General features: G+C 45.5%; 6 protein-coding genes across 14 annotated transcripts; 4 read left to right on the forward strand and 2 right to left on the reverse strand.

Annotated features, from left to right (window-relative positions):
• The first annotated feature begins 3,209 nt into the window (after positions 1-3,209).
• Positions 3,210-4,292, forward strand: LOC6531414 (transcription factor E4F1). The gene has a single exon (XM_002092181.4). It carries the CDS (start codon positions 3,392-3,394, stop codon positions 4,199-4,201), a length of 810 nt encoding a protein of 269 aa, XP_002092217.2. The 5' UTR covers positions 3,210-3,391; the 3' UTR covers positions 4,202-4,292.
• Positions 4,293-4,453: 161 nt separating this feature from the next.
• Positions 4,454-6,153, forward strand: LOC6531415 (U3 small nucleolar RNA-associated protein 18 homolog). The gene is made up of 2 exons (XM_002092182.3): positions 4,454-4,506; positions 4,568-6,153. The coding sequence occupies exon 2, from the start codon at positions 4,576-4,578 to the stop codon at positions 6,094-6,096; it is 1,521 nt and encodes a 506-aa protein (XP_002092218.1). The 5' UTR covers positions 4,454-4,506; positions 4,568-4,575; the 3' UTR covers positions 6,097-6,153.
• Positions 6,154-6,175: 22 nt separating this feature from the next.
• LOC6531416 (nuclear pore glycoprotein p62) lies at positions 6,176-7,511 on the reverse strand. The gene has a single exon (XM_002092183.4). It carries the CDS (start codon positions 7,408-7,410, stop codon positions 6,229-6,231), a length of 1,182 nt encoding a protein of 393 aa, XP_002092219.1. The 5' UTR covers positions 7,411-7,511; the 3' UTR covers positions 6,176-6,228.
• A 356-nt stretch (positions 7,512-7,867) lies between these two features.
• LOC6531417 (alpha-N-acetylgalactosaminidase) lies at positions 7,868-11,079 on the forward strand. Of its 3 annotated transcripts, none has more exons than XM_015195832.3 (8): positions 7,868-8,001; positions 9,009-9,238; positions 9,298-9,327; positions 9,559-9,606; positions 9,673-9,850; positions 9,912-10,483; positions 10,541-10,842; positions 10,907-11,079. In XM_015195832.3, the coding sequence occupies exons 2-8, from the start codon at positions 9,147-9,149 to the stop codon at positions 10,936-10,938; spliced, it is 1,254 nt and encodes a 417-aa protein (XP_015051318.1). In that variant the 5' UTR covers positions 7,868-8,001; positions 9,009-9,146; the 3' UTR covers positions 10,939-11,079. The 3 variants fall into 3 exon arrangements, with proteins under 3 accessions (XP_015051318.1, XP_015051317.1, XP_002092220.1); XM_015195831.3 differs by having other exon boundaries at positions 7,876-8,001; positions 8,859-9,238; XM_002092184.4 differs by lacking the exon at positions 7,868-8,001 and having other exon boundaries at positions 8,783-9,238.
• A 3-nt stretch (positions 11,080-11,082) lies between these two features.
• On the reverse strand, positions 11,083-15,630 carry LOC6531418 (hydroxymethylglutaryl-CoA synthase 1). 3 transcript variants are annotated; one of them, XM_015195834.2, is made up of 2 exons: positions 15,493-15,630; positions 11,083-12,879 (listed from the first exon to the last, which is right to left on the reverse strand). In XM_015195834.2, the coding sequence occupies exon 2, from the start codon at positions 12,844-12,846 to the stop codon at positions 11,449-11,451; it is 1,398 nt and encodes a 465-aa protein (XP_015051320.1). In that variant the 5' UTR covers positions 12,847-12,879; positions 15,493-15,630; the 3' UTR covers positions 11,083-11,448. The 3 variants fall into 3 exon arrangements, with proteins under 3 accessions (XP_015051320.1, XP_015051319.1, XP_002092221.1); XM_015195833.3 differs by lacking the exon at positions 15,493-15,630 and adding an exon at positions 13,922-14,097; XM_002092185.4 differs by lacking the exon at positions 15,493-15,630 and adding an exon at positions 13,907-14,095.
• An 82-nt stretch (positions 15,631-15,712) lies between these two features.
• Positions 15,713-27,057, forward strand: LOC6531420 (V-type proton ATPase subunit C). 5 transcript variants are annotated; one of them, XM_039372931.2, is made up of 11 exons: positions 15,716-15,872; positions 18,987-19,129; positions 19,194-19,347; positions 21,956-22,952; positions 23,491-23,933; positions 25,342-25,528; positions 25,593-25,691; positions 25,754-26,009; positions 26,072-26,169; positions 26,232-26,370; positions 26,438-27,057. In XM_039372931.2, exons 2-11 carry the CDS (start codon positions 18,995-18,997, stop codon positions 26,534-26,536), a joined length of 2,607 nt encoding a protein of 868 aa, XP_039228865.1. In that variant the 5' UTR covers positions 15,716-15,872; positions 18,987-18,994; the 3' UTR covers positions 26,537-27,057. The 5 variants fall into 5 exon arrangements, with proteins under 5 accessions (XP_039228867.1, XP_039228865.1, XP_039228868.1 ...); XM_039372932.2 differs by lacking the exon at positions 15,716-15,872 and adding an exon at positions 18,460-18,631; XM_039372934.2 differs by lacking the exon at positions 23,491-23,933 and having other exon boundaries at positions 15,720-15,872; positions 21,956-22,117.
• The last annotated feature ends 540 nt before the right edge of the window (positions 27,058-27,597 follow it).

Genomic DNA, 27,597 nt, shown 5'->3' on the forward strand with positions numbered 1-27,597 from the left:
CAATCCCTAAACAATTGTAGATAAAGTTTTATACATTATTTTAGCAATAATATTTAGATTTAATTTTGAAACCACGGTACAAATACAAACAAGTATTAAAAAAATATAAAACATGTGGAAAGCCTGGGTTTTTAAATGAAATGGGCATATGCTATTATTATTGCTTACTGCCAATTAATTTTGTATTCTTATGGATATTTGCAATTACAAAATAAACGTGGCAATTAGTGAATTGTGAAATTCCTATTCCAATTCGTTGCCAGTGGCTGTAAGACCCTCGATTGATGGTGACGGGAAAATGGAGAAAAGCCGGTCGGAAAAACAACAGCAAGATGACGAGACTAAGCGGCCATTGTCTCCGCCCCCCTCGACCCCCACCACATTGCCAATGGAAATTGTTTACCATGCATTTTGTTCGATTCCGAGTCGAGGCGTCTGAATAATGCAGCAGGTAGTATACGCTGATGGAAAAGCGGAAAACTGGGCGTGGAAATTGGGGGGCGGTCAAGTAAATAAGCGAGCATGAAAGCGAAGACGAAAACAAAATGGGGCAGAAAACAACAACGAATAGGGACAACAATGCTGCAGACACAAAACCGCTTCGAATCGCTTTGGGCGGCATTCAAATTGAATATTGAAAGCATCGAGCACAAAACTGCCAAACGCTTGAATTATGCATTAATGATGTCTGCCACAGTCGACAATAGTAGGGTCTGGGGTGGGGGTGGCGGCAAGGATTGAGGGGCGTTTGCAGGACACAAGGGTTTCTTTTTTTTATGCCACGGACAGGAACAACGGCAATGCGTCGTCCTCGTCGACTGACCACCGCTTATTAATTTTTTATGCGTCTGCTATTTTTATGGTCGACATGAAAGCGTTTGCCGCAAGCGTTTTATATTCCCGGCCATTTTCGGCTAGCTTTCGATAGTTTTTCACCGAAATTACCATTTCATCCAGACACTCTCGTGTTAATACAAGTTTGCGTGTAAAATAAAGTAACTAAAACTTAGCTTAGATGTGAATTTAAAAGTTTACTACTTTTCAAAGTCAAGGGTTAAACATAGAGTTACTACTATAAATGACAATCAAATAGTTAAAGCTTTTCGAAGGTATATACTGTCATGTCGTCTACTGTCATTACAATGTCAATATCCATTGTTCGCTAATGTTTCGCCAACGCTTTAACCTTTTTGTTGCCAGATTTTCCCTTTGGCTTAATTCTGTTTGTCGAACGTTTCGTTGTAAAGGATTTGGTCCTGCAAATAAAACGCGCCCTTGACAATGGCCGTCAATATCTCGATATCGGTGGACAGAAAGACGGTAATTACCAACATTACCGCGCGCCCAATTATCAACCGCACAAATCAGCGGTGATGTAGGTACAGGAAACCTGATGCACCGTGTGCGGGGCAATGGAAAACTCATTACATGCCACAGGAGCCATCATCCGGGATTCGGAAGATAGCAGATAGGAGCCAGGAGCAGAGAGGCGGGCGACGGGCGGCGAGGAGTCACGCCCACCAGGAGCGACCGCAACATGCTGTAATGCGTGGCTCCATCAGCATTTGCATGTGCAGCTGGAGTTATAGTTGAATGCGCTCGATACTTAAAGCCACCTAAAGGCCATATGTTAGCCTACACAGCCAAAGGACAAACTTAATGTCAACACGCTAATCTGTCAGTCGGCAGGAGTCGAGACGCGGAATGCGGGATGCGGGATGCAGGGCGTGGAATGCGGCAATCTGGCAGCCGGGAGTTGGGAGCTGGGAGTGCGACTGCAAAGGATCTGCCACAATGTCGGGCCACTTAAGGAGCGCTGAATTGCAGCGCCTCGCTGCACAGGAGCTCAAGAATATTGAAAGTGGGCGGAGAGTGTGCAGAAAACACTCAAAAAAATGCTGCGAAGTTAGTTAGTTTATCTGAGGGCTAGTTTATCAGGAGGTTATTTTATTTCCACCGATAAAAATGGCTTTAACCAAAAATTAAAATCTTAAAGGTTATAATATACTCAAGAATAGTAATTCCCTTTTTAAAATATTCTCCTAGCATCAAGCTGTTTAAAATTAATGAAAATTATGTTTAATATTTATAGAAAATTATTTGCTAGTGTATTGCCGTCTTGATGGCGCAACAATAATGCTGGACCCTTTGATATGACAAAAATTGGTTGCTCTCGTTGCGGCTTGACGCCTGACTTGGTAACAGGCACTCGAGGGCACCACAAGTCCCAAGCCACCCAGGCACCCAACTAAACACCTCCCAGCACCACCCACTTTCCCACCCCCCGCGAAGGACGCGCCTTATCAACTATGCAGGGCTTTGTCTCTAAGCGATTGCAGCCCCCCTTTTTTCGCCCAACCTGCCCGCTTTACTCCGCCCAGCCAGCGTCTTTTGTTGCGCTTAATGAATTTTACGTAAATTTTACGAGCGCTGATTTCTGGCAGCAGCACCACCCCAGCTATTAATCCACACTTTGGCGAGAGCACCACCCCCACTGGATGGGTAAATTAGTGGGTGGCAGGATGGTTGGATGGCTGGGAGTCTGGGTGGTTAGTGGGTGGCGCTGATGACTGGTACTCCCCTGGTTGTGCGTGTGTAATGACAAGTTCAACAACAACTCAGCATTGTCGACTGGTGACGAGGACGACGTGCTCCGACATTTGTTTGCCCAAGTTATGCAAATATTTTTCCAGTCAAGAAGTTTTTGTTTAATTGCATATTTTGACTCGCATTACGCGTGTCATAAAGCAGGGATCCGGAGCTTACCACAATGGCAGAAGTTGGGCGGGGATTACGGGCACTCGAAAGACATGTTCCTGCATTTTACAGTTCAAAGTTGACAAAACCGTCTCTAAACTAAACAATCAGTTTTATGGATATCAATATATGTTCTTTAAGAATGGATTCTTATAATAATAACCACTTATGGAACTAACTGAAAAGGTAATCATGGAAGAGCCTCGAATAATGTGTATATAATATTATGGGGAGAATAGAACGGATGGCATTTGCTCTTTTTAGTCACTAAAGTTTGGTTTTTGCATAAGTGGTTAAAGCTCCAGAAGTTTATAATAACAAATTGATGACAAAGGCATGTGAAGAAAAATTTCACAACTGCAAGCACTCGTGATCCATTTGAAACAACTACTTTCGGCGGCTAAAAGCGTTGCAATTCGAATTTCATTGCCTGGATAAATTCAAAATGTTCACATTTTTGAAGCATACTTTTCGCGTTGCAGCTTTCTTTCTTTGCCAGCCCTGACAGTTTCCGAGTATCGGGTATCGACTATTACTTTCCATCTTTCAATGACAATGACAGGCGACTTTCTCACTTTCTTCGTACCCTTCTTCCTGTCGAAACACAAGAACCCACCGGAACCCACAAAGCATCATGACAAGTGCTAACGACTGGATTTCTGAGGACCTGAAACCAGCTACTCTGCTGTCGGTGCAGGAGGAAAATGGTGTTGTTACCAAGGTGTACGTGGCTCCCTGTTTGAAGCCGAAAACAAAGGTGGAGCCCCTGGTGGAGCCGCTGGTGGAGCCCCTGGTGGAGCAAAAGCCAGAAGTTTTCCCGGAGGCCAACACTCTGCTCTACCAATGTCCGTTTTGCGGTAATGGGATCCGCACGGGCGGGGCCTACAAGGTTCATCTGATGGCCTGCGAAAGACGCTTTGCATGGATGATGAAGAATGAAGGCCCGGTCGTGCCGCAGCTGAAATGTAGCATTTGTAAGGAAACCTTCTCCTCGGTGGCAGCCCTGATCAACCACAGGCTCCAGCACAGGAGTCCATCAATGAATCGCACCTGCGGGTCCTGCCATGTAAAGTTCGAGACGGAGCTGGAGTATCGCACCCATTTGGAGAGCCATCTAATACCGCGAGAGTCCAAGGATGAGTCCTACGAAGGGGCGTACACCATCACCAAGCTCTTCGATTGCCTCTTCTGTCGCAAGGAGTTCATGGCCTGCTTTAGACCTGGCCAGGTAAGCCGACGATATGCCTGCGACGAATGTATCCGTAGGCTGAAGGCCCAGGAAGCAGAGAAGAAGCTGTGCGTTAAGAGAAAGGCCGAATTATGCTGCGATCGCTGTGGGAGAAAGTACAAATATGAGGGTTTCCTTAATCGTCATTTGAAGACTTGCCAGGTACCGGAGAGATTCAAAAGGAAGCGAGAGCTGGAAATTGAGGAAGCTAGTTAACCCACAGACCAATTTCTAAACAAAGTTGCATAAACTGATTCTACAAATCCATTAAAGTTTATTTTTATAAAAAAAATATATTTTTTACAAGAACAAAAATGTAGTTTATAATCATAAACTAGCCTATTGCCAAATAATATTTTTTGAATTATATTATTCACGAATTCACGAATTCAAGTTATTGCGCCCTTTCTAACGATATCAGTTAATTTCTGCTATCGATGTGGTCACACTTATCGATAACTCCTCCGTGCCGTGGTATTTTTGATTCAAAGCGTTAGTGGATTTCCCGCCCAGCTGCACGTGTAAATTTTTGTGCAGTCCGCAGAAAAGATTATAAATAAACGAGTTTTCGGGCATTTCCAGCAACCAAGATGAGTTCAGACGAGTCCAGCGATGGATTGGAGGAGCTGCGGAGTCTAAAGGCGCTCTACGGCGAGCAGGAACAAGAAAAACCGGCAAAAATCAAAAGGGAACGCTTTATTCCAAAGGCCTCGCAGGCCAAGGAGCTCAACTATGTGGAGGTGCCAATGGAAAAGGTGCTCTTTGGCGACCGACAGCGACTGCTCACTAATTTAGCAAAGTCCGTGGGTCTCAAGTTGCCGAACGACGACGAGGACGAGCAGGATAAAAATCCCGCCGAGTCAAAGCCAGGAGACAAGCGGAAAGCCGCCTGGTCGGATTCCGATGACGAAGACCTGCATGTGGGCGATGTCAAAAAGGCCACAAAGCACACGGGTCCACTGAACCACCTGCGCAAGGATAAATCGTACAAGGAGTACCTCACGGCGCGTTTCCAGCGCACACTTAACCAACCCAAGTGGGCGGAGAAGAAGGTGAAAAACGAGGACGACGAGGACGCATCCTCCGACGAAGAACTACTAAAGACTGTAGGCTTCATCGATCGCAAAGCCCGGAGCAGTAGTCTGCCCCAGAAGACTCTAAATTTCAAACGGGTCAAAGACCTAAACAGAGCCACATACGCCGAGGGTAAAGTCACCAGCATCCAGTTTCATCCAACCAGTACTGCTGCTCTAGTGGCGGGCAAGAATGGCTTAGCCACCATCTACGCTGTGGACGGGCAAAAGAACGAAAAATTGCACAGCATGCGCTTCAAGAGCTTCCCGCTGGCCTGCACCCGTATTGCTCCCTGCGGCACAAAGGCGTACTTTGGTTCCACTAAAAATATCTACTACTCATACGACTTGCTGGAGGCCAAGGATTCCAGACGGAGGCTGCCGGGTGACATCCCGCTCATGCACCGCTTTGAGCTTTCTCCATGTGGACAATTTATCGTCACTGCTGGAAGGTATGGAGCCATTCATTTGTTCACGGCCAAAACAAATGAGTTGCTGCACAGCTTCAAGCAGGAAGGCAAGGTAAAGGGATTCGCTTGGTCTGCTGACTCCAAGAGGATCCTCGTCTGCGGTTCCACTTGCAATGTTACCGTGCTCAATCTGCGTCAGAACCTTATCGAGCACAGCTTTATGGACGACGGCTGTATATATGGAGACTCCATTCAACTGTCTCCCAACCAACGCCTTCTGGCCACAGGAAGCCAAGAGGGCGTGGTCAACATCTACGACTACGAGAGTGTGTTCGCATCAAAGACCCCACAACCCGAGAAGCGCTTCATGAACCTGCGGACTGCCATCACGGATCTGCAGTTCAATCACACTTCCGAGGTGCTAGCGATGTGCTCCAGTCGGGCACCGAATGCTGTAAAGCTGGCCCATTTCCCCAGCGCCACCGTGTACTCCAATTTCCCGGCGCAGCACGAGAAAGTTGGCTCTGTGACCTCCATGGCCTTCTCGCCGCACAGCAGCTTCCTGGCCTTTACCACTAAGGGCAAGGAGGTGCCGCTCTTTAGGCTTAAATACTTCAAGGGTTATTAATTGAAGCGATGTAATGTTTATAATAAATTCTTATATAAAAAACGAATTTCCTAACGATATGCTGTAAATCATTAATCGCTACTCGTTACATTTGAACCTTTATTTAAATTAACAAGTTTAAGAGACTAATCGTTAGAAGGGGGCTCGAAAGATATCGCGTTTCTGGGAGTCTTGAATCTTGCCAATGTCGTCCAGCTTCTTGCAGATGTTCGTCGACTGCGATTCGATCCACTGCAACGAACTCATGTGGGCATTAAGGATTTTTCCAATCTGGATGATGGGATCAGTAGTGTCCTGGCCCTTGTTGGCCTCGTTCAAGTTGTCTATGATCTCCTTCAGGTCCTCGGACATCTGTTTCAACTGCGTATCCAGATTCTCCACCATCAGGTAGGTTTGGCTGCGTTCCATGTCCACTTTCGGGAGATTGACGAACTCCTTCTCGAGCGGCGCCAGGCTGTCCTCAAGCTCTTTTTGCTGGGTGGCTATAAACTCCAGCTCCTGATCAAGCACTTGCTGATCGGTTTTCACCTTTTTTACGGCATCGTTAAGCTCCACGATCTTCTGGTTGTTGCTGATGAGCAGCTTGTCCCAGGCATTGATCTGAGTGGCCTGTTCGGTAAATACCTTTTCCTGTTCTTCGAACTCCAGAGTCCACTTGTTGATATGCTCCTCAAGTTGGTGGTAGGACAACTGGGAGGCCGTGGAAATGGCCGATGAGTCTGTGGTCTTGGTTTCAGTAGTGAGATTGGCAAAAGCCCCGCCAGTACTTAAGGTTGCGGCAGGTGCAGCTCCTAGGGTGGGAGCAATGGCCGCCGGAGCTGTTGTCAGAGTTGTGGGAGCAGCTGCAGTGCTCTTGGGAGCTCCCAATCCTGTCCCGCCCAGCAATCCAGTTGTGGTAGCTGCAGTGTTTGGTGTACTGGTAGCTAGGGTGGGCACCACTGATGCCGTCGGCTGAGCCATAAAGCCTCCGAAGGCGGGAGGAGCAGCAGAGGTTCCAATCGCTGTCGCAGAAGTGGTGGACACTGGATTTGCGGCTGGAGTGCCCAGCGTGAGGGGAGCTGAGGCAGTGGCGGCCGCCAGGCCAAATCCAAAGGCCGGTGGCGCCTGCGTCTTGCTATTGTCTGCATCGCCGCCACCGAGACCAGCAGAAGTTGCCGGTGGTCCGAACGAGAATGTAGGTTTTGTGGCGGGAACCGTGGTTGCTGCTCCTGGAGCTGCGGCTGCTGCTGGTGGTGTTCCTGTGCTGAGGCCGAAGGAAAACGATGAGGCGCCTCCGATCGGAGCGGCGGTTGTTGTGGGCAACTGGAATACCATGCTTAAAGTTTAGCCGAATCGAAGTGAATAATAAAAGTCTAATCAAACGAAAATAACACGCCAAAAACCACCAGTGTGACCCTTCCTTTGAGTTTTGCGCTGCTGCCGGTGTTGGAAAGCAACTAAATTTGGACACAGCTTAGCTATTTTCAAGCCAAAACCATCAGTAGCTAAAAGAATTGGGCGGGTAAATTAAATTTTAAGTATCATTTAAATAAGAATATACATAAAAGAATATCTATGTTATTTTTTCATCTCGAAACTAAAACATAGCGATATTTTCAAGAAATCAACGTAAGTTCATAATTGTTACGTAAACAAAATGCCATTTACACTTTTACGATCATTTTAAAGATATGGTCACTATTTTTAAGCCAGCGATCTGCTTACTTGCCAAATCGGCAAGCAACACTGGTTGTTGTGTTATGTTTTAGCTCCAATTTTAGTCGCACATAGCAATAAGTATTCCGCGCAACTTAAATAACACAACTAGTAAAACCAACTGCCAAAGAACCGTGCAAAGCGTACAAACAAATAAAGGACTAAATCAACAACAAAACAGAGGCTTTAATTAGTCATCTTTCGCTATCTGTAAGTAGAAAGCCGATAAGGTAACATTTGGGTCACAAGAATTCAATTACAAGTCCAGTGCAGCGATACTCAGTTCAGTAATTGCATTTTGCTAAATCAGCCAAACACATGTGCACTTCCTATCAGAAGGTACGTTCTCCGTACCTGTGTAGGTTCTCTTCGGTGCTGCCAGCCATAAAATTGTAAAAAGTACCAAAGGTACAAACGACTTGTGGTACAAAAATTCAACACAATTGAGCTCGACCGAAAACTCAGTTTGTTTTGTTACAAATGTGCTCCTTGATATATAGAACTATGTTTTGATCCATGAAATAAGAAAATTTAAAGATAGATAGGGTTACAATGAAGTCAAAAGTTAAGGCAAATACAATATACATATAAATAAAAAGGATCAAAGTGATAAGTCGCGGTAGAAGAAACAGATAAGAGCGGACAGATAAATACTTACAGTAATAAATTAAATTTGGAAAATGTGTAATTTCAGCTTAGTTGGTCATTACATTTACTAAGCATAAACAACCTGCTTTTTAAGAAAAATGAACTAATAGTAAACAATATCTATTCACTGATATAAATGTATAAAGTACTTAAAAATATATTTTTTCTTTAAATATATATATTTATATGGTATCCCAAGGCAAATCATTAAAATTAGTTCACTGATCAAAATATAACAGCATCTGAATATGATTTCCCATCACTAGTCCCATGCTTCATTCCTCTATGCTCCCACCTATTTCCCCAACTTTGTAGACCAGTTTAGCTGGCAAACAGCGCCAGAATTGAACAACAAAAGCATATCAGAATCAGAAGCCCCTGTTCTCGGTCTCTCCTCGACTTTCGCTGTTTGCTTTTAGCTCCCTGCGATCGCTGTGAACTTGGCGTGATAAGGGGCTCCGGCTATTCCTGCAATCGAGAAAGCCCGCTGTTTGCGCCACCAGGCGAACGCCAATCAGTCGATGGGAGTGCTCCACAGCAATAGCAATTAGCCACTAACCTTCTGGCAGCTCTTCAGGTGCCATTCCCCTGCCTCCAACTCCTCAGGTGCCTTGGGCAAACGGAGTTATCTAGAGTGCCGCCCGCTGGAGAATATAAATTCGCTGGGTGCCCAAAGGCCAGGATTCAGTCGGTGCCAATAGCTCGCGATGTACGGAACATGGGGCGTCTTTCTGGGCGGGATCCTCCTGCTGCAGGTTCTGCAATTATCCATGGGCCTCGATAATGGCCTGGCACTCAAGTGAGTACAAGATTTTGATTGGATTTCATTGCAGCAAATTGAAATTCCTTCGATTTCAGGCCACCTATGGGCTGGATGTCCTGGGAGCGGTGAGTAATCTTTTACCAGTATCTTTCAAGTAGATTAGATCACTAAGAACTATCTTTACGACTTGCATTAAAAATGAGAATTAATGCAGTTTACTGTATTATCTAGTACAAATTAGGACTTGGCATGAACTTTTCACGTGCTTTGTAATAACTCTTGTATACCGCTTACTGATGTAACTATATTATATTTAAAGATTCTTGGTATATTGATTACCTTTGTTTTAATTACAGTTTCCGCTGCATTACCGACTGTAAGCTATATCCAGATGAGTGCATCAGGTAAATAACCAAAGCCCAACTCAGATCCTTAAGCGTTCCATTACTACCTGTTCATTTCGATTTCAGTGAGAAACTTTTCCAGCGGCATGCGGATCTCCTGGTATCTGAAGGATATGCAGATGCTGGCTACGAGTACGTCATCATAGATGACTGCTGGCTGGAGAAGAATCGCGACAACGATACCCAGAAGCTGGTGCCGGACAGAAAACGCTTTCCCAACGGCCTAAATGCCTTATCCGATCATGTAATTTATACGATAAAGCTCTAATCCTCCATGCTTTCATACTAATATGGATTGCTTTCAGATCCACAACCAGGGTCTGAAGTTTGGCTTGTACCAGGACTACGGCACCAACACCTGCGCTGGCTATCCCGGAGTGATCAAGCACATGAAGCTGGACGCCCAGACCTTTGCCGATTGGGATGTGGACTATGTCAAGCTGGACGGCTGCTATGCCAATATCAGCGACATGGCCACGGGTTATCCGGAGTTTGGACGCCTGCTGAATGAAACTGGTCGTCCGATGGTGTACTCCTGCAGTTGGCCCGCGTATCAGGAGGATGCTGGAGAAATGCCCGACTATGAGTCACTCAAGCAGCACTGCAATCTGTGGCGCAACTGGGACGATATCGACGACTCCCTCGAGTCCCTAATGCAGATCATGGACTACTTTGCCAAGAATCAGGACAGGATTCAGCCACATGGCGGACCAGGACATTGGAACGATCCCGATATGCTGCTGCTGGGAAACTACGGCTTGAGTTACGATCAAAGCAAGCTGCAGATGGCCATTTGGTCAATTATGGCCGCGCCTCTTATCATGTCCAATGATCTGGCTGCAGTGCGTCCCGAGATCAAGGACATTCTGCAGAATCGGTTGGTTCAGCTTCGTTATCCATCTTAGACTGGTTGGTAATTTATTCTTCTTTGCAGTGCGGTTATTGCTGTGGACCAGGATGAGCTGGGCATCCAGGGCCGTCGTGTTTTGTCCCGAAACCAAATCGAAGTCTGGAAACGTCCCATTACGCCAGTAACCAAGAATGGACATCACTCCTATGCCGTCGCCTTCGTCAGCCGCCGAGACGATGGCGCTCCCTACAGGATCCCCTTCACGGGCAAGGAGCTCGGTCTGATGAATCCCAAGGGCTATAGTGTGCAGGATCTGTTCGATGCCAGCAATAAGTTGGGCGTCTTCCAGTCGAACAGTCAGTTCATCACACGCGTCAATCCAAATGGTACGTCTCAATCGGTTGCTAAACCTAATCTAGCCCTGACTTACTTCATTTTCCCCTCCCCCAGGCGTAACTTTCTACAAGTTTACAGCGTTGTAAGCCCAATATATGCAAATCAGTGGCTGCCATCAAATCGAATATGCTCTTATACAGACACTATTTCCACATTGCTCATCGACGTTTTAATGATGATCTGTGTAATACGTTATTTCCGACAATAAATACCAGGTAATAAGCAAAGAGTTTGACTTTGTTGATTTTTATTGTTTGTTAAACAATTGATTGTGTGCCTTACACACAGGTATAAGTATTGTACAATTATAGGCATAAATTGCAGTACCGACGCTAGTTAAGACTTGTTCCATGGTATAAATAAGGTCTGACTGGATGAAAGAGTTAATTCGCAAGCTTGTATAAATAAGAAATGTAGTACTATATACGCGACAAGGACCCGAATAAGAGCAAACGGAAAGCGACCCCTGGGATCACACCAGTTATAATTAGATACCGTCTACAGCTACAGCTTACATGGGTTTGGTCGAGAGAGTTAGAGTTATTGTCAAGTTGTAGGCGAAACCGAAACCAAACCGAAGGAACCATAGCCCGGGGTTAGTGCACCCCATTGCTGATGGTCGGCGTGCGCTCGTAGGTGCGTCGATGCAGCGCGTCCACATCCTTCAGGTAGTAGGTGCCGGGAAACAGTGCTGAGATGCTGCCCGTGGGCGTGTAGGGCGCCGCATGGTTGTTCTTCTCCCGCACCTCCATCAGCGCAGAAAACTGCTCGGGAGCAACCTTCTCGCGGGAATTCAGCAGCGGCTGCACGTAGTCCAGCTTCGAGACAAACTTCTCGAAGGCATCCGCATCCTGGGTGACGCTTATCGAGTACATGGAAGCAGCCAGTCCGGATCCGTACGAGAACAATCCAATGCGCTTTCCCACCAGCTCCGTGGCTGGTCCTCCAATCAACAGAGACACCAGGCCGGAGTACACCGAGGGGGTGTACATATTGCCCACTTGGTTGGCCAGCAGCAGCGATTTCTTGGTCTTGCTGGCAAAGATGTCGGCGGATTGCGTCATGAAAGCCTTTTCCACATCGCGATCGAAGTACGTGCTTTCAAGGGTGGCGGTATTGAAGCGTTCCAGTTCGGGAAACTGCTTCGTCCGCTCCGCCTCACTGCTCAGCAGGAAGTCGTTGAAGCTCAGGCGACCCACAGATTTTTGCACCAACTTGCAGAAGGGCGTGTGGAATAGGATAGCGTCGAAAGTGCTCAGGCTGGCCGGCTGCTTGGAACTGTCCTTCTGCTGCTGGTCGAACTTCTTGCGGTACAGCCTATAGCAGGTGTCCAGAGCCGAAAGGTAGCACTGAATAGAGAGCTTGCCATCTACCGTGGGGTATTCTGAGCTGAGGTCCGGCTTATAAAAGTCGTAGGCGTGCTCCATGTGCGTGGCGCGTAGTCCACGATCGAGAACCAGCGGCGCATTTGGACCCACCAGCATGGCCACAGCACCCGCTCCGCCAGTTGGACGCGCTGCACCCTTGGCGTATACGGCGATATCAGCGCAAACGGCCAAGGCCAGGCGGCCATCCCAGCTGGAAGATTCCACCCAGTTGACGGCGTTGAAGAGCGCCGCAGTGCCGCCGTAACAGGCGTTTGTGGTGTCGATGCCCTCAATGTCCGTGTTTCCGCTCTCGGCGAACAGCTGCATCAGCACGGACTTCACCGACTTGGACTTGTCCACAATGGTCTCGGTGCCCACCTCCAGTCGTCCGATCTCCGAGTGCTTCACTTGGTGCCGCTCCAGCAGGCGACTCACAACCGTCAGGCAGAGCGAGTTAACATCCTCGCGGTCCGAGCAGAACCCCATCTTGGCCTGGCCCAGACCAATTGTGTACTTGCCCGCGGAGGCACCATCGAAGGTCTCCAGCTCCGTCTGGTCCACGTACTGGGAGGGAAAGAGAATCTCGATGGCGCGTATGCCAACGTTCTCGGGCCAGTGGGATGCCATGATTGTATCCGGTTATCTAGTTAATCCTGAGCTCTGCAAGAGACACGATTGGGTTACTTTAAATGGGTGGTTTGGCTTGACACTAAATGTCAATTAAATCAATTTTATATTTTAGTTTTTAACAAAATCACTAGTTGCATTTCGAAATTGCTTCTTGAAGTTAGAGCTGTGGCCTCTGAATGTTTAGAGATTCCTTAAGTTTAATTTAAGCAGAGTTCTCGATGTGGCCCGAATTCCACTGCCAATTGGCATTGGGAAACTTTCTCCCCGCGCAATCACGGCATATTTATAATGCTTACAAATTGGACGAGGGCAGAGACAACCTGTTGCACGCTCGAGCTGCGTTGGACGTGTGTAAGCTGCGGCTGCGGCTGAAGAAGTCATCAAAGTCTGCGAGGCAGAGGCCCCCCGTTTTTGGGGGCCAACTGATTTCCCTGGCTGAGAAACTGAGCGCGAGAGAGAGCCGCCGGAGCGGAGAAAGTTTCCCCCGCTCAGACGAGCGCCACAAAAGAGAACACTAAGCCGCTGTGAAGTAAGCCAAAACACACGCATCGCAATAAATGTAAGCCAACAAGACAAGCCCAAAAGGCCAAAGGGACAGGGGCGTGGATGCTGCGGCTACACGCAGAGAATTTACGAGTGTTCTTGGACAAATATTTAGACTTTATTTGCTAGAGAACAAACTACAAAGAGAACTGTCGGCTCTGCTTAGGTGCTTCAAATAAACATCTTTAAAATTAATACTTTGGCATCATAGCTCGTTTCTTGAAACAGCTTCGCTTGAAACTTCTCTTCATTTTCACACACTTTGATTTCAGGCAATGGAACTGAAAATAATAAACCCCACATTACGATTTGTATGTGAATTTGTGCATTTTGGATTAGAAGTAGTATTGAATTTCGCTCGGTGGAGCATTGTGGGACAGACTGGGAGCGTCTTCGCCGATAAGTGGGTCATGCCCACCGAGGGAGAGTTCCCTCAATCACACGCGTCCATATTGTATAACCGATAAGAGGTGCGAGTGTGGCCCAAAACCCGAAAAGCGGTTGACATGTTTACCGTTACGTTTAGCACCTGCGACTACTGGCCTATTGACTATAGGTTTTCACTTTTCGTAGTGGAACGTGGGGCTGTGATGGAAGGCTGGGCAGCGCGAAGCTCACTCGATCGGATCTCTCCGCGAACTGACGGCACTCGAGGCACTGCACTGGCATATGAATATGACCATGACGGCGGTATTGGCAATGGAGAAACGACCACCTAGCCACCAAGCCATGTAGCCACCAGAGCAAACAGAGGCGAGAGCTTCAGGGGAATAGGCGCTGTAAGTCAATGCCAATTGCTGAAAGCGCTCCGCGAACAAATAGCGATCGTGCATAATTACGGGAAATATTTATCACTCAGATACGGCCAGCGAGCACGGGCACGGGCAAGAACACAATCGTCGGAGGCTAAGAAGCCGCCGGAATATATGGAATATAGAGATATGCACATGGATAGTCGTGGCTTTCGGCTTTCTGCGATGGGGTAAAGATCAAAGGCTGACCATCGCTGATAAGGCGGGAACAAAGCGGCTCCCTTAAAAATACTGCCGATTATATGGGACGCTTTTTCAACAGACGAGTTTTTTTCCATTTGTTACTTAAGACTACACCTCAACTTAGAAACAAGATGAACGTGTGCTTAGGAGTTCATAACACACAAATAATAATACAATATTCTAGGGATGTATTTGAAACTGATTAACAAAAGATTTATCATTTCTCTGAACTCTATCTTCAAGTATGATTCCTATTCAAGTAAATCACTTAAAATAAATTGATAGCCAAACTACTATAAGTAATTGTGATATAACTCGAGTGCTAGTTAACTAATTTTTGGTTATTTCATTAAGTTAAGAGAAAATCAACGACATTATCAAATAAATGAATATTTGGTCCCATTGTGCGAAGGTATGAATCATTATCTGAAGTCGTGAAACTCTAATTTCAAGTAATTTCAGCGATTTAAGTCATTTAAGTTATTTTCCCGAGTGCCCGAGTGGAATAAAGCAGCCCGTGGGTTTAAGTATGGAAATGGATGCGCTGTTTATGCGGCAAAGGAACCGTTGAAGGGAGTGGAAGGGTAAGGAAAGAATGGGGAAAGGGGCTGTACTGTGGCTTTTGTGCGCTTATTTTTAGCACTTCGGAATTGGGAAATATTTGAATAAACATTTCCTGGAACTGCTGCGCACTTGCCTAATTGTTTGCTCTTGAGTCATTTGCTTTCTTTTTTCGGCTGCAGAAGGCTGTGGAGTGGGGGAGGGGAAGGGTGAGGTCAAAGGTCGGGGTGCTCCCGATGAAAATACACGTGTATTTGAGAGCCGGGCGATAAGCATAGCTTAAGGGTCACGATTATGAAACTGACCGACATCGATTCATATCACTTGAAATTCTCACTGGATCATTCTCAGATCAACACTATTACACACGGCTGGAAAAACGGTAGAAAACAGCTTTTCCCGATTTACAATAAGCAATCCTAGTAGCACACATATTATGTTCCTCCGACTTCTGGTTACATCAGCGTCCACACTGACCACCTGCCACGCCCACAGCCTGCAGCCAGCCCAGCACGAACAGTGGGCCCACTCGCTGTCAACTTACTTGCTAATATTAATGGTCCAGGGCGGGCGATATGTTTAAAACTAAACTAATCGTGAATAAAAATTAAGCAACGAAACTGCGGCACCTTAGCCGCAGGCAGTGTTGGAAAGCGCGCGGCTCTACCACAGCACAGCTGTTCACCGCGTCAGCTGTTTGCTTCGCAAGCTGAGCAGCACTGGCGCCATCACGTGAATCCCGTGGGCATTGTGAACTGTCACTTTTTTCGCCAGCGCTTTTCTCACCACACAATTTCGTTCGCATTTGTGGGTGGCGGCGGTCGATTTGCGCTGATTTTTTGGCAAAGAAAAACGCACTTGCTGTTTTCAGATAGCACATAAAGCACACCTGTTTCGTTTGCAATCAACCAGAGTCGCTGAAAAGTAAGTGCCAACCGTATGGAATAGTTAATTCGGCGGTTTATCCACGTCGCCGTGAAAAGTGCTTAAGTTACCCCCCTCGACGAAAAAAGACCGATTACTACATCGCAGTAGGTCTGCTGACCAGAAAAAGTGCGCAAATCTCATGTAGTTAACCAAAGATAGTGAGAAAATTAGTTTTTGCAATGTGACTATGGTTTTTTCTAAGCAGTGTGACCCTGAAAATAAGAGTTCGCAAGTTTGATGCGTTTCGTTCGACTGCAGATTGCCGCGAGGCCTGCGGATATATCTGGAAATATCCAGCTGATGATCGTGTAGGAAGGGGGCGGGGAGTCGGGAAAATGTGTAAAAAGTGTTTTAGTTTCTGTGTTCAAATGAAAAACCCGTGAGCAGCGGAAAATTATCGATCGAAAAACTGTCATGTGACTGTCACTGAACAGCTGACACTGCGAGAGCAACTCACCACAGCGAGTGGTGAAAAGAGCGCAACCGTCACTTTAAAATTCGAAGAGAACCGAAAAGAATTCTCTTACTCTCTTTGGGTAAACATGGGTAAACAAAATAAGTTGAAAATTTTTTGTTTAAAAATTGAAACACTTTTCGGTTATTTTTCCACAAGGCACGTATTTTGCTGATTAATAGATCGTGTTGTGCGAAAACAAGCAAATACACTTTGATGTGCTGCACGAGGATTAATAAATAATGGTATTGCGTGCACCAAGGACCTTGATGAAAAGCAACCACATATATTTTAGATGATATATATACTCTACGAACTGTAGGCAAAACTCAAACACGGCCAATAAGGCGGAAATTCAAATGGCCAAACAGCTGCTGGAATTCCAGCGCGTGCTTATCTGTATGTCTGTGTGCAAGGTCTCCCGGGCAACCCACTTTCACCCACCCACTACCACTCACTACCACCCACTGCCACCCACAAGCCACCCCCCGGCAAGCACATTATTATTAATTAATTTGGGCGCACACCCACTGCGGCGAGGATATCGTCAAAACTTTGTTTTCCTCCTTTGTTCCATTTTTTATTGTCTTTTGTTTTCGTCGCTGCAATTTCCTGTATTGGATTTGGACTACCCCAACTGGATGTGTATCTAGATTTGGATATGGGTACGGGTACGGGTACGGATATGGGTATGGGTATGGGCTTGGGACCGGTATATGGATGTAGATATGGATTAAGCTCGGGACCCCGGCCCTCTCCATTAGCGCCAGCCGTTGGCCAGTCAGACTGTCTCCATTCGCCTGGCGACGCGTTGGCTGGAGCCCTCCGCTTATCGTCCCTCTGTCCTCGATTTTCCCTTGGACTCGGGCCAATCCACGTCATCAGTTCAACATCAACATGGCAGCATAACAGTCGGTAACTCCTGCTCTTCGTCCTCCCTGGCTGTTCATATAGCTATCTATATGTGCTTCCCCCTTTGGCCCGCAGCAACTTGACTTTCGCTGCTAAAAATAAACATACGTAGTGCTGCACTGAAAACAAAACGTTCGCACTTCTCTGTCATTGTTGTTTTGACAGTCACATTGTCAAGTATATCGAGCATATGTTGCAGCCTAAACATGAGTGCTTAATTATCATTGGCTACATTCTGCCATTAGATGAGCATTACAGCCATTAGTAAAATCTGCACTTGTATACCTAGATAAATTAGATAATGACGTTCACATATCAATTTCGTATCATTTCACATGTCATGAATGGAATTTCAGTCTGCAACTTGAATGGTATTTGAATCTTTGATCAAGCTGAAAAGGATATTCAATAACAAGTCAATTTTATTTTAAAAAATTTTATCATGATTATCTCAAAGCTGAGTACATTGTATGTAAATATAATTTTAAAACATGAATGATCTTCCAAAAATTAGCATTGAAATTGACTGATCACCTAGTTATGTCATTCTTAACCTTCATTTTGACGAAAAATTATATTTAATAGCCTCGGGTGATATTTTTCTTTGCGTGTCTCCGTATCCCATTTACCATGCCCCCTGTCCGTTGCCAGGATTGTTGCTGTTGTCACTCCCGCCGCCCCCTTCCAGTCCTTGTTGCTACTTCCTGGGCGAGGACAATGCACTCCCTTGACTTTCGCTGGGGCAGGAGGAGGAAGGCGGATCTAGAGCCGGAGACGGAGCTGGGCTGTTGTCACTCCTTGGGCTCGTGTTTTGTTTTCGTGTCTCTTTGTGAAGGCCATCATGGTGGTTATGTAATAACGGTGCCGACCATAGGCCGAAATTGGGTAAAGTTAGATTTATATCTCGTGGCGTTTGTTGTGTGATTACTCATACGCCCTGTGGCAGAAGCAAACAGAGGAGTAGCGGCGCTAGGAGTCAGCGACACTTGCCCAAATTGCTCACTCGTTTTCGTTTGAGCCATGGCGCCTTTTTCCTTTCCTGCCTTTCTGCCTTCCGTGCGTTCCATCATCCCATGCTTTCCGTGCGGCTTCGTCATCAACCGGACGGATTCGTGTTCGGCTGACGAATCCGGATTGCAGATACTTCGGCCGTTGGCTTTTTCGGCTTCCATGGCATCTGGTCGTTATGCCAGCCGTCATTCGGCAACGAACCCCCGACATAGAAGCACGTCAGCATGTGGCACAACCGCAGGAAGTAGGAAAAACAAACGGAGTAGAGAGTGGAGGAAAACCCCAGAAACGGCGGCCAGGGAAAAATGCCAAAAAACCTGGTGGAAAAGTTCCTAACCATTCTGTTGAGACGCAAGGAGTGCTAGGATCAAGTGTTTGTGTAAGCAACGAGGCCTGTACAGTGTACACATGTGCATATATACCATCGAAACATAGACAAACTGGCGCTGGACTGTCTGGCGCCAGAGTTTGGGGTTGCGATGGTTCCATTCGGGGCTCCTTTGTCTGCGGAAAGTGCACTTTTCCGGGCTCGATCACATACATATACATATGTACATACAACTCAGTTGCTCGATGGACAGTGTTAATTAAATTTTCATCAGCAGAAACTTTCGAGTCATTCAATCAATAGGAGGAGTTACATAAACTTGGGAGGGGGTAATCGATTTAGCAAGGTCACAGACAAATTGACTCCGACTTTTACTCACTCCCGAACCTATTCACCCCCCCAATAGCCATCAAGATGATGTCCGAATACTGGATTATCTCGGCCCCTGGCGACAAGACCTGCCAGCAGACGTACGACACGATGAACAACCTGACCAGCAAGCAACACAACCTGTGCAATAACTACAAGTTCCATATTCCAGATCTTAAGGTAAGTTCTCTTAAAAGTGATGTAACTGAAGTGTACTTATACCACCATCTGTGTGTCATTAAAGGTGGGCACCCTCGACCAACTGGTGGGCCTCTCCGACGATCTGGGCAAACTGGACACCTATGTAGAGCAGATCACCCGCAAGGTGGCCAACTACCTGGGCGAGGTGCTCGAGGATCAGCGGGACAAGCTGCACGAGAACCTGATGGCCAACAACAGTAAGTCGTCTGCCTGCCACCTCTTAAGTTGTATTAGCCTAGCTTAGTCTAGCTTAGCTTAGTTCCGTTTAGTTTAGTTTAGTTTTAGTTGACGTGGTTAGGTGATGCCTGTCCCGAGTCACGAATCTATATCGTTTTGGTTCTTTAGTTATTTCTAAGCAGTTCTTCTGACCGTAGACACTTTTGAATCGGAATGCTCAGATATATTCGTACCATGTGTATTGCCCACATCTATTGTTTACCCACAACTATTCTGTACTAACTAACAACCAGTGAGACTTTAATCGAAATCCTGTTTTCCCAGCCGTCGAGGGGCTGTACGAACTCGGTTACTATGGAATGTTTTGATCTATCTATGTCTCTATATGAGAAAAGCCCAACCTAACTAACACGAATACTGTCTATTTCAATCATGACTTTAATATACCTTCCCAGTAGTTCGAGATTATGCGAGAAACAGATTTAAAAACTAATCGATTTTCAGCCGAAACACTTCGGCCCTACATTTATTTGGTTCGAGTTTCTAGTTTCTAGGCCTTTAACTTTATTCTTTACCTAACATTATTTTCCTTTACACTCCTGGGTTTCTTTTGATTTTGATTTGATCCGTTTCGTTTCGTTTTCGTTATCTTATGATTTCTATTGAACTCATGCGCACAATCATCACCACAGAAAAGAAGGATATTTCGTAGGCATCTAGCTCAAGTTGATCTGAAAAAAAAGATACAGTGCCATCAAACAACAATGGAATTAAACATTGCGGCCAACAATAAACTACAAACTACAAAAGAGTTGAAATTGAAACGAAGAAAAAAGAAATGTTGAAATTAGCCGAATGGGAATTTGCGTTGTTTATTTTGTGTTGCGTTTGTTGTACAATTTAATGCGCACCGACCTCACACACTATATAAATCTAAAACTATTCTATACTATGCCAGCTAAGACACACACAGATACACACACACACCAGCGTATTTTTGGCCCCAATCAAGGGCGCCCAAATCCCCGGTCAACTACTCCATTGCGTTGGTCGAAGGTCGCCCCTGAATATAAAATATATATATGTACATAAATATGTATATACATATAATAAATTTATGAGAAACAATAGAAATACACTCACTCACACACGCTGAAGGAGTACAGTGAACACTTTGTATATTTTACATGAATTGTTGTACGTTTCTTTTCGGTTTTCAATACGATTGAGTTGGACAAGTTATTTGTGGTTTTCCGTCATTTGAAAGCCCATTAGTTTTTAAATCATTCACCGCAAAAAAATAGAACGAGAAAAAAAGATACGCTGAAGACGAAAGAAAGCTAATGAGATATAGACCCATAAACTGCATATATAACAATCTAAATATATATATAAATACTTGACTATGAACTTTTGCGCGAGTGTCGTTCCCTCATACATATTTCTTAATTTTTATTTCGAGTTTACATGTACTATGATTTGTATAAATAACTTTGTAAGTGCGAGCGTCTACAAGTTGCCCGACTTTTGTACTGTACATATATGTTTTAACTATATAGACTGTTGTAATTGTTGTCTGTGTGTGTTTGCGTGTGAGTCTGATTGCCGTTTGTGTGTGTGTATCTGTGTTGTCTCATTTACACTTGCATCGAATCGCTTGGAAAAACGCTTCTTTCTGTACCATTTCCCCCCGAAAAACCCACTCACACACACGCAGCCAAAGTGCAAAGATGCACCTCAAAGGACCTTTTTATCCGCCGATAGAGTGTGTGTGTATGCGTGTGTGGGTGGGTGGACGTCGGTGTGTCTGTGTGTGTACCTCCGCACCCGTTCATACGCCTTTCACATCCACCGCAATTCGTTAATTGGGAAAGATACTTGGGGAGATACTTGCAATTAGAGCTAATTGGTAAAGTGTGGAGCACACGAAAAAGTCAACAAAGCAACGCTTTTACACTGCAAACAAATTATTCGAGTACCAGAAAACGCCCAAAATGAAAGCACAAAATGAGACGCAAACATCTATCAGCCATGGGATCACTGAATTCCCCCCGATTACATTTTTTCTTCCACTGTTGTTCATGGGATGCCATTCACTTCCAAATCCTTTTCGCACACATATATTCAAAAACCAAAGCCAATACGCACACATGAGTTTCAAGTTATTTACATTTTTCTCATATGATTTTCCTTATTTATTTATATACGATATTTACAAAATGATAAGTATAATTTTGGTTTTGCTTTTCGTTGATGATCGTTTGGATGATGATTGTCCAGATATCTTCGATTTAGAGTTATGAAAGCAGTTGATCTTGAGAATAGATAGGCAGAGCCTGAGGTTTAGTCCCTAAATGTATGCTACATAGTTTTACTTATTATTTATTTCGAATGTCCCGCCGGCAAATTGAGCCGAAGCAATCGGAAGGGAAACCCTAGCTAAGACTAAGTCTGCAACCGAATCTAAATGCCTTGTGTTGTATTGTCTGTATCGGTAATCGAATCGCCACCAAATCAAAAACGACACCAAACATCATCTCAAACCGAAACCCGATCGCCATCCGAATGAATCCTAAATCGCCCCGTATTCCGGCACGCGAATCTCGAACGAATCTTGCGCGGATGCAGGTCCTGGGCCACCCGACGACAGCATGCCGTGTCGCCACCACCAGCGCATCAAGCATCTCAGCCTGCGACACCAGCGAAAACACCAGCACACGCACCACCAAAACAAACCCCAACACTACCATCACCACCACCATCACCACCAGCTGCCGCAGGATCTCAAGGGTAAATCCGCAGCCACCTGTTCTCCCGCCACTCCTCCTGCGCCCGCGTCTGCACCACCCAATCTTCCGCCTGCCTGTGCCTGCGACGTCCTTGCGCCAGGATCCCTAACCGGCGGCAGCCTCACTAACCTGTCCACGGGTCACGACCCGGAGCCGGAGTTCGACGCCTGTCCGTGCGATGAGTGCTTCGCCTGTGCCCCGCCCAGCACAAGTGCCACGGCCAGCACGCTGCTGGCGGATGAGTGCTACTCCCAGACGGCCTCCTCCATGCTCAGTGCCACCCGGTGTGCACTGTCCACGGTGGCGGCGATAGCCACTGGCAGCGGTTTTGGCAGTGGACCGAGCACCAGTGCCGCAGCCGCTGCAGCTGCATCCAGCTCCTCTGGCGGCGGCAGTGGCGGTGTAGCGGGACCGGCCTCCTGCTCGACGCTCTGCTCCTCGGCATATTTCTCCACGTCGGCGCCCACGACCAGCAGCTCGGTGCACAGCAGCATGTCCCGCTCTAACAGCAAGCGGCTGAATAACAACACGTGCAGCATCAACAATAACAAGCTCAGCTTCCGTAGCGGCAGCCATGTGAGCCAGCTGCATTTGGCCACGCAGCATCCGCAGCAGCCGCCGCATCATCATTCGCATCCGCAATCGCAACCGCATTCCAATCCGCTGCAGTCGCCCGCACAAAAGTCTATGTCGGAGGACGAGGGCGATGCGTCAAATGCCCCCGAAGATGGGGAAACGGACGAGGATCCCAAGAGTCCGCACAGTGTGCAGTCCGATCTGTCGGACGCCTTCGACTGGTGGTTCAATAAGCCCAAGCGTAACTCTAAGAAGAGCAGGTATCTTATCATCGCATTACCTACTTTGTAGAACGTTGCCAAATCGCCAGCACCCCAGATAAAAAAAAAATATAAACCAAACCAAAACCAGAAAATAAAATGCCAGTCAGTCACCCGCTGTCATCCCGCTAAAGCTTAGCCAAATGAACACCACCACCACCACCGCAACCACCTACACCACCCAACTTATACAAAAGCCTCACACCAAACACGCTGTAAAAACACAAGAAACAACACCACACACACTGAAAACAATGGCGCACCCGCTTTGCCTGCCCTCATCCAAAAACTAAAAACTATAAACCAAAACCAAAACCAAACCAAAAACCATACCACACCAGCAATATGAAACCCAGAAAATCCATATATGTTTGAGTTGATTAAGAACCAAGAACTGAATCAAGTGCAATAATAATGTATTTCTTTTTTAAATCACTCCCCATCGCACATTCGCATTTGCCCACCCATGATCACCATCACCATCACCATCACCATTTTGCCACTTCGACACTTCGCCACTCGCAATCCACTTTGACAGTGCACAACAGCAACACGAGACAGCACAGCAGCAACACCAACAGCAACAGACGACACAGCAACATGCAACACCACTGACACCACAGCAACACCCCAACCACAATCAAAACCAATACCAATACCCAAACCACAATCAAAACCAACACCAAAACCAATACCAATACCAAAACCAATACCAAAACCAACACCTATCCAAAGCAATGACATTTTGGCATCAAGCATCGACCACACCGCGCTCTAGTTATCGCTCTTTCTTCAATTCTCTTGCCGATCAAATTTATAGCAAACGTTCTACACCGAGTCAATTAAATATAAACAATGGATTTAATTTAACACCAACACATAGATCGTCTCCAGTGAGTAGTTGTTGTGGCAGTAGTAGCCAGGGGCGATCCAGTCCGGACACGGATCCCGCCGAGCCGCCCGAGTTTCCGCTGAGTCCAGGTTAGCATGCCCGGGTTGGTGTTGGTCTGGTCCCCATTCGAACCGAACCGACCCAATCCCAAACAAATATCGACTATGCAGATCTCTTGATCTCGACGTTGACATATACCTACTATATGTGTACATGTTGATGTTGCCGTTGCTCTTCCGTTTCGTTCCATTCCGTTTCGTTTCCTTTAGTTAATCCTTATTTTCTCTGATTCTGATTCTAATTATTAGTCAGATCTAATCTGATTCTGATTCTAATTTCTCATTATTGTTTCTTGAGCAACTTGATGTTTCCCGACACCACCACCTATTTGAACCACTCCACCTTCTTTGATCTTGATGGTCGTCCACTCACGGGAGTAAATGGGAAACGCAGACGAGTATTCGTTTTCGTTTCCGTTTCCGTTACTGTTCCTATCTTTTTGTTGAAGCAACTATTTCTCCCAGTGATCGTATTGAAGTTCTCCCTTCTTCCGTCACTTTTGATTTGCCTTTCTCTACATACTTTTTCTCTGTGGTATTTGCAAACGCCTTTTGTTTGCGCTTTCGTTTTGCTTTCCCGCGATTGGACTATTTGAATATTTCAGTATACATATATGAATACACGGATCTGTTGATTATTTGTACCAGTGTAAAAGTGTAAAAGCGATTATGTTGTTCTTTCAGTGTACGCTCACCAAATCACCAAATGTTGTTCTGCGCTCCACATCATTACAGCCACGACTAACGCCGATTTCCATTAAGCTATATCCTCAGTCAGCTATGTCACCCCAATAAAATCACGATAATAATTTCTAAAACTGCAGCTTTGCCCAGCGCCAAATGTTCAATCAAAACAATGAGTTCTGAGTTCCTGTTCGCTTTGTTTTTGCATTATATTTTTTGTATCTTGAGTGTCTATACGTATCTATACTTATCACACAGCATTATATTTTCAAAGTCCAGCTGACGTGTTGTGGCGTATGACACGAAAGGTATTTCCAAATGCGACTAATATGCGTAGTCCCGAATCCCCCGTAATTCCCGTAGCCTCTGTAACTGCATCCAAAAATTGCTCGTTTATCGGTGTATATATCCTTGTTAATATAATCCTAATATATCCTGTACGTGAGTGTGTGTGTCTGAGTAAATTAATGTAATATATGTGTGTGTAACAACTAACTAATCAGCATTTTTCAGTTACCTTATTTACTTTACATATATAACTCTAATTTAAAATAGCTTTCGAGCCTAGTTTCCTTCAAACTAATTCAATACGATTTTTAGATCAATTACTATTACTATGTATTTCTTTTCAATTTCGTTTTGTACTTAAACATTAATTGAACAACCTGTTTGTTCAGCTAGTCAACTAAGAAATTGATCGCGATTTGTGCCAATCAGATTTAACTAACACCGATTTTTCACGCATCGATCATAGCCGAACTACCCCAGTACTTGACCCGCTTCCAATGGGACATGGCCAAGTACCCGATCAAGCAGTCGCTGCGCAACATCGCCGACATTATCTCCAAGCAGATCGGTCAGATCGATGGCGATTTGAAGACCAAGTCGCAGGCCTACAACAACCTTAAGGGAAATCTGCAGAACCTGGAAAAGAAGAAGACGTAAGTAGTCATAAATAAGTACTCTAACTTTATATATACTCATATAACATTCCGTGTTTTATAGTGGCAGTCTGCTGACCAGGAATCTGGCTGACTTGGTCAAGAAGGAGCACTTCATCCTGGACTCGGAGTATCTGACCACCCTGCTGGTCATTGTACCCAAGTGAGTCATGCACACCACTCCATTATAAACTAATCTAAACCTAATTGATCCTTTACTCATAGGGTCATGGCAAATGACTGGCTGACCAACTACGAGAAGATCACCGACATGATCGTGCCCCGCTCGTCGCAGCTCATCCAGGAGGACGCCGACTACTGTCTGTTCAACGTGACGCTCTTCAAGAAGGTGGCTGAGGAGTTCAAGCTGCACGCCCGCGAGCGCAAGTTCATTGTGCGTGACTTTGTGTACAACGAGGAGGAGCTGGCTGCCGGCAAGAACGAGATGACCAAGCTAATGACGGACAAGAAGAAGCAGTTTGTGCGTAGCCCACTTAGAGTGTGTGTCTTGAAAGCTCTGTTCTAATTTTGAATCCATTGCAGGGTCCTCTGGTTCGTTGGCTGAAGGTGAACTTCAGCGAGGCCTTCTGCGCCCTCATCCACGTCAAGGCGCTGCGCGTGTTTGTGGAGTCCGTGCTGAGGTAGACTGTTTTTTTTGTAACTGCCATTAAATGTGTTTTATAAGTAATTTGTGCACCCACAGATACGGTCTGCCCGTTAACTTCCAAGCGATCTTGATCGAGCCCAACAAGAAGAGCGTGAAGCGTCTGCGCGATGTGCTCAACCAGCTGTATGGTCACTTGGATGGTGTCTCCGCCGGCGGTGCTGTCAGCAGTGCTGATGTGGGTTAAACTCGATAGCCATTAATGTCTCCTAAACTGACCAGATCGTATTTAATTCATTCCACAGAACGTGGACATCCCCGGCCTGGGCTTTGGCCAGTCCGAATACTTCCCCTATGTGTTCTACAAGGTCAACATCGATATGGTGGAGCAGGCCAAGGTCTAAGATCGTCCGTCGCCCCCAACATTGCATACATCCAGCCACACAAAATACACTTTAATACAAAAACAACCAATTTAAAAATCAGCTGAACCATTCGCAGACATCTAATGAAAGAAAATTAATAGATTACTTTAAATAATTTTAGTCATTGTTATCTAATTATTGTTGTTATTTATGTTGCGCGTTGCCGATATCTGTTTCAAATCAACTTCCGGTTCGAGAAATCGAGGCGCGCCTAAATCAACCGAAATAAGTCCACAAAAAAAAAAGAAGAAAACTTTTGCAATAATCCCAGATCTTGTGGAACCTTCCGATTGTTCTTTTGTCACCCCTTCAGTTTGCAAAGCAGTATTTTATGTTTTTCTTATGCCTTATATATGTTTATGATATGATGAAAACCCAGAGTGTTTAACCCGCAGCCAAATTTACATGCATGGTCGCCAGAGACCCGGCTAAAATTCTCTTTTTTTGTTCGTTTTTTGGTAGCTATACAATAAACATTTGAGTTACATTTTGATTTACAACATGTTCGTCTCGTTTCGTGCTTGTGCTCCACTTGGTATCTGTATCCGTGACTAACAGTCAACATACAAACAACATGCCCAAAGTAAATTTAAGCCCAAAAATGGTGTCGCAAATCGCAAACTAAACGTTCCCACGGAGCTAATTGTGCTAACAAAATTTCCGATGCTATGGTACGTTTCAAGTAATGTCAAACTATTAACCAACGGAAGTATTGTATTTATAAATGTTGCCTAGACATTGAAAATCTATAAGCAAAAACTTTGCGCGCTGTTTGCATACATTAATCGCTGAGAGGATCCGCTCGAGCCTGTTTGTTTAACCCCCCGTGTGCGTTAACCCAATAAAAAAAAAGAAAACCATCAGCAGCGATTGAGGGTCTACCACATGAGATATGAACAATAATATTCTATTCGTATGTAAAGTTTTTCAGTTATTCCTATTGCTAAATCGAGAATTGTGTACCGAGTTAGGCGAAACGTGAGAAAGATACAGTATCTATATATAAATATTTTAAAGTTATGCATACTATGTGTAAAAAT

Source organism: Drosophila yakuba, chromosome 2R, assembly GCF_016746365.2.
Source record: "Drosophila yakuba strain Tai18E2 chromosome 2R, Prin_Dyak_Tai18E2_2.1, whole genome shotgun sequence".
NCBI lineage: Eukaryota > Metazoa > Arthropoda > Insecta > Diptera > Drosophilidae > Drosophila > Drosophila yakuba.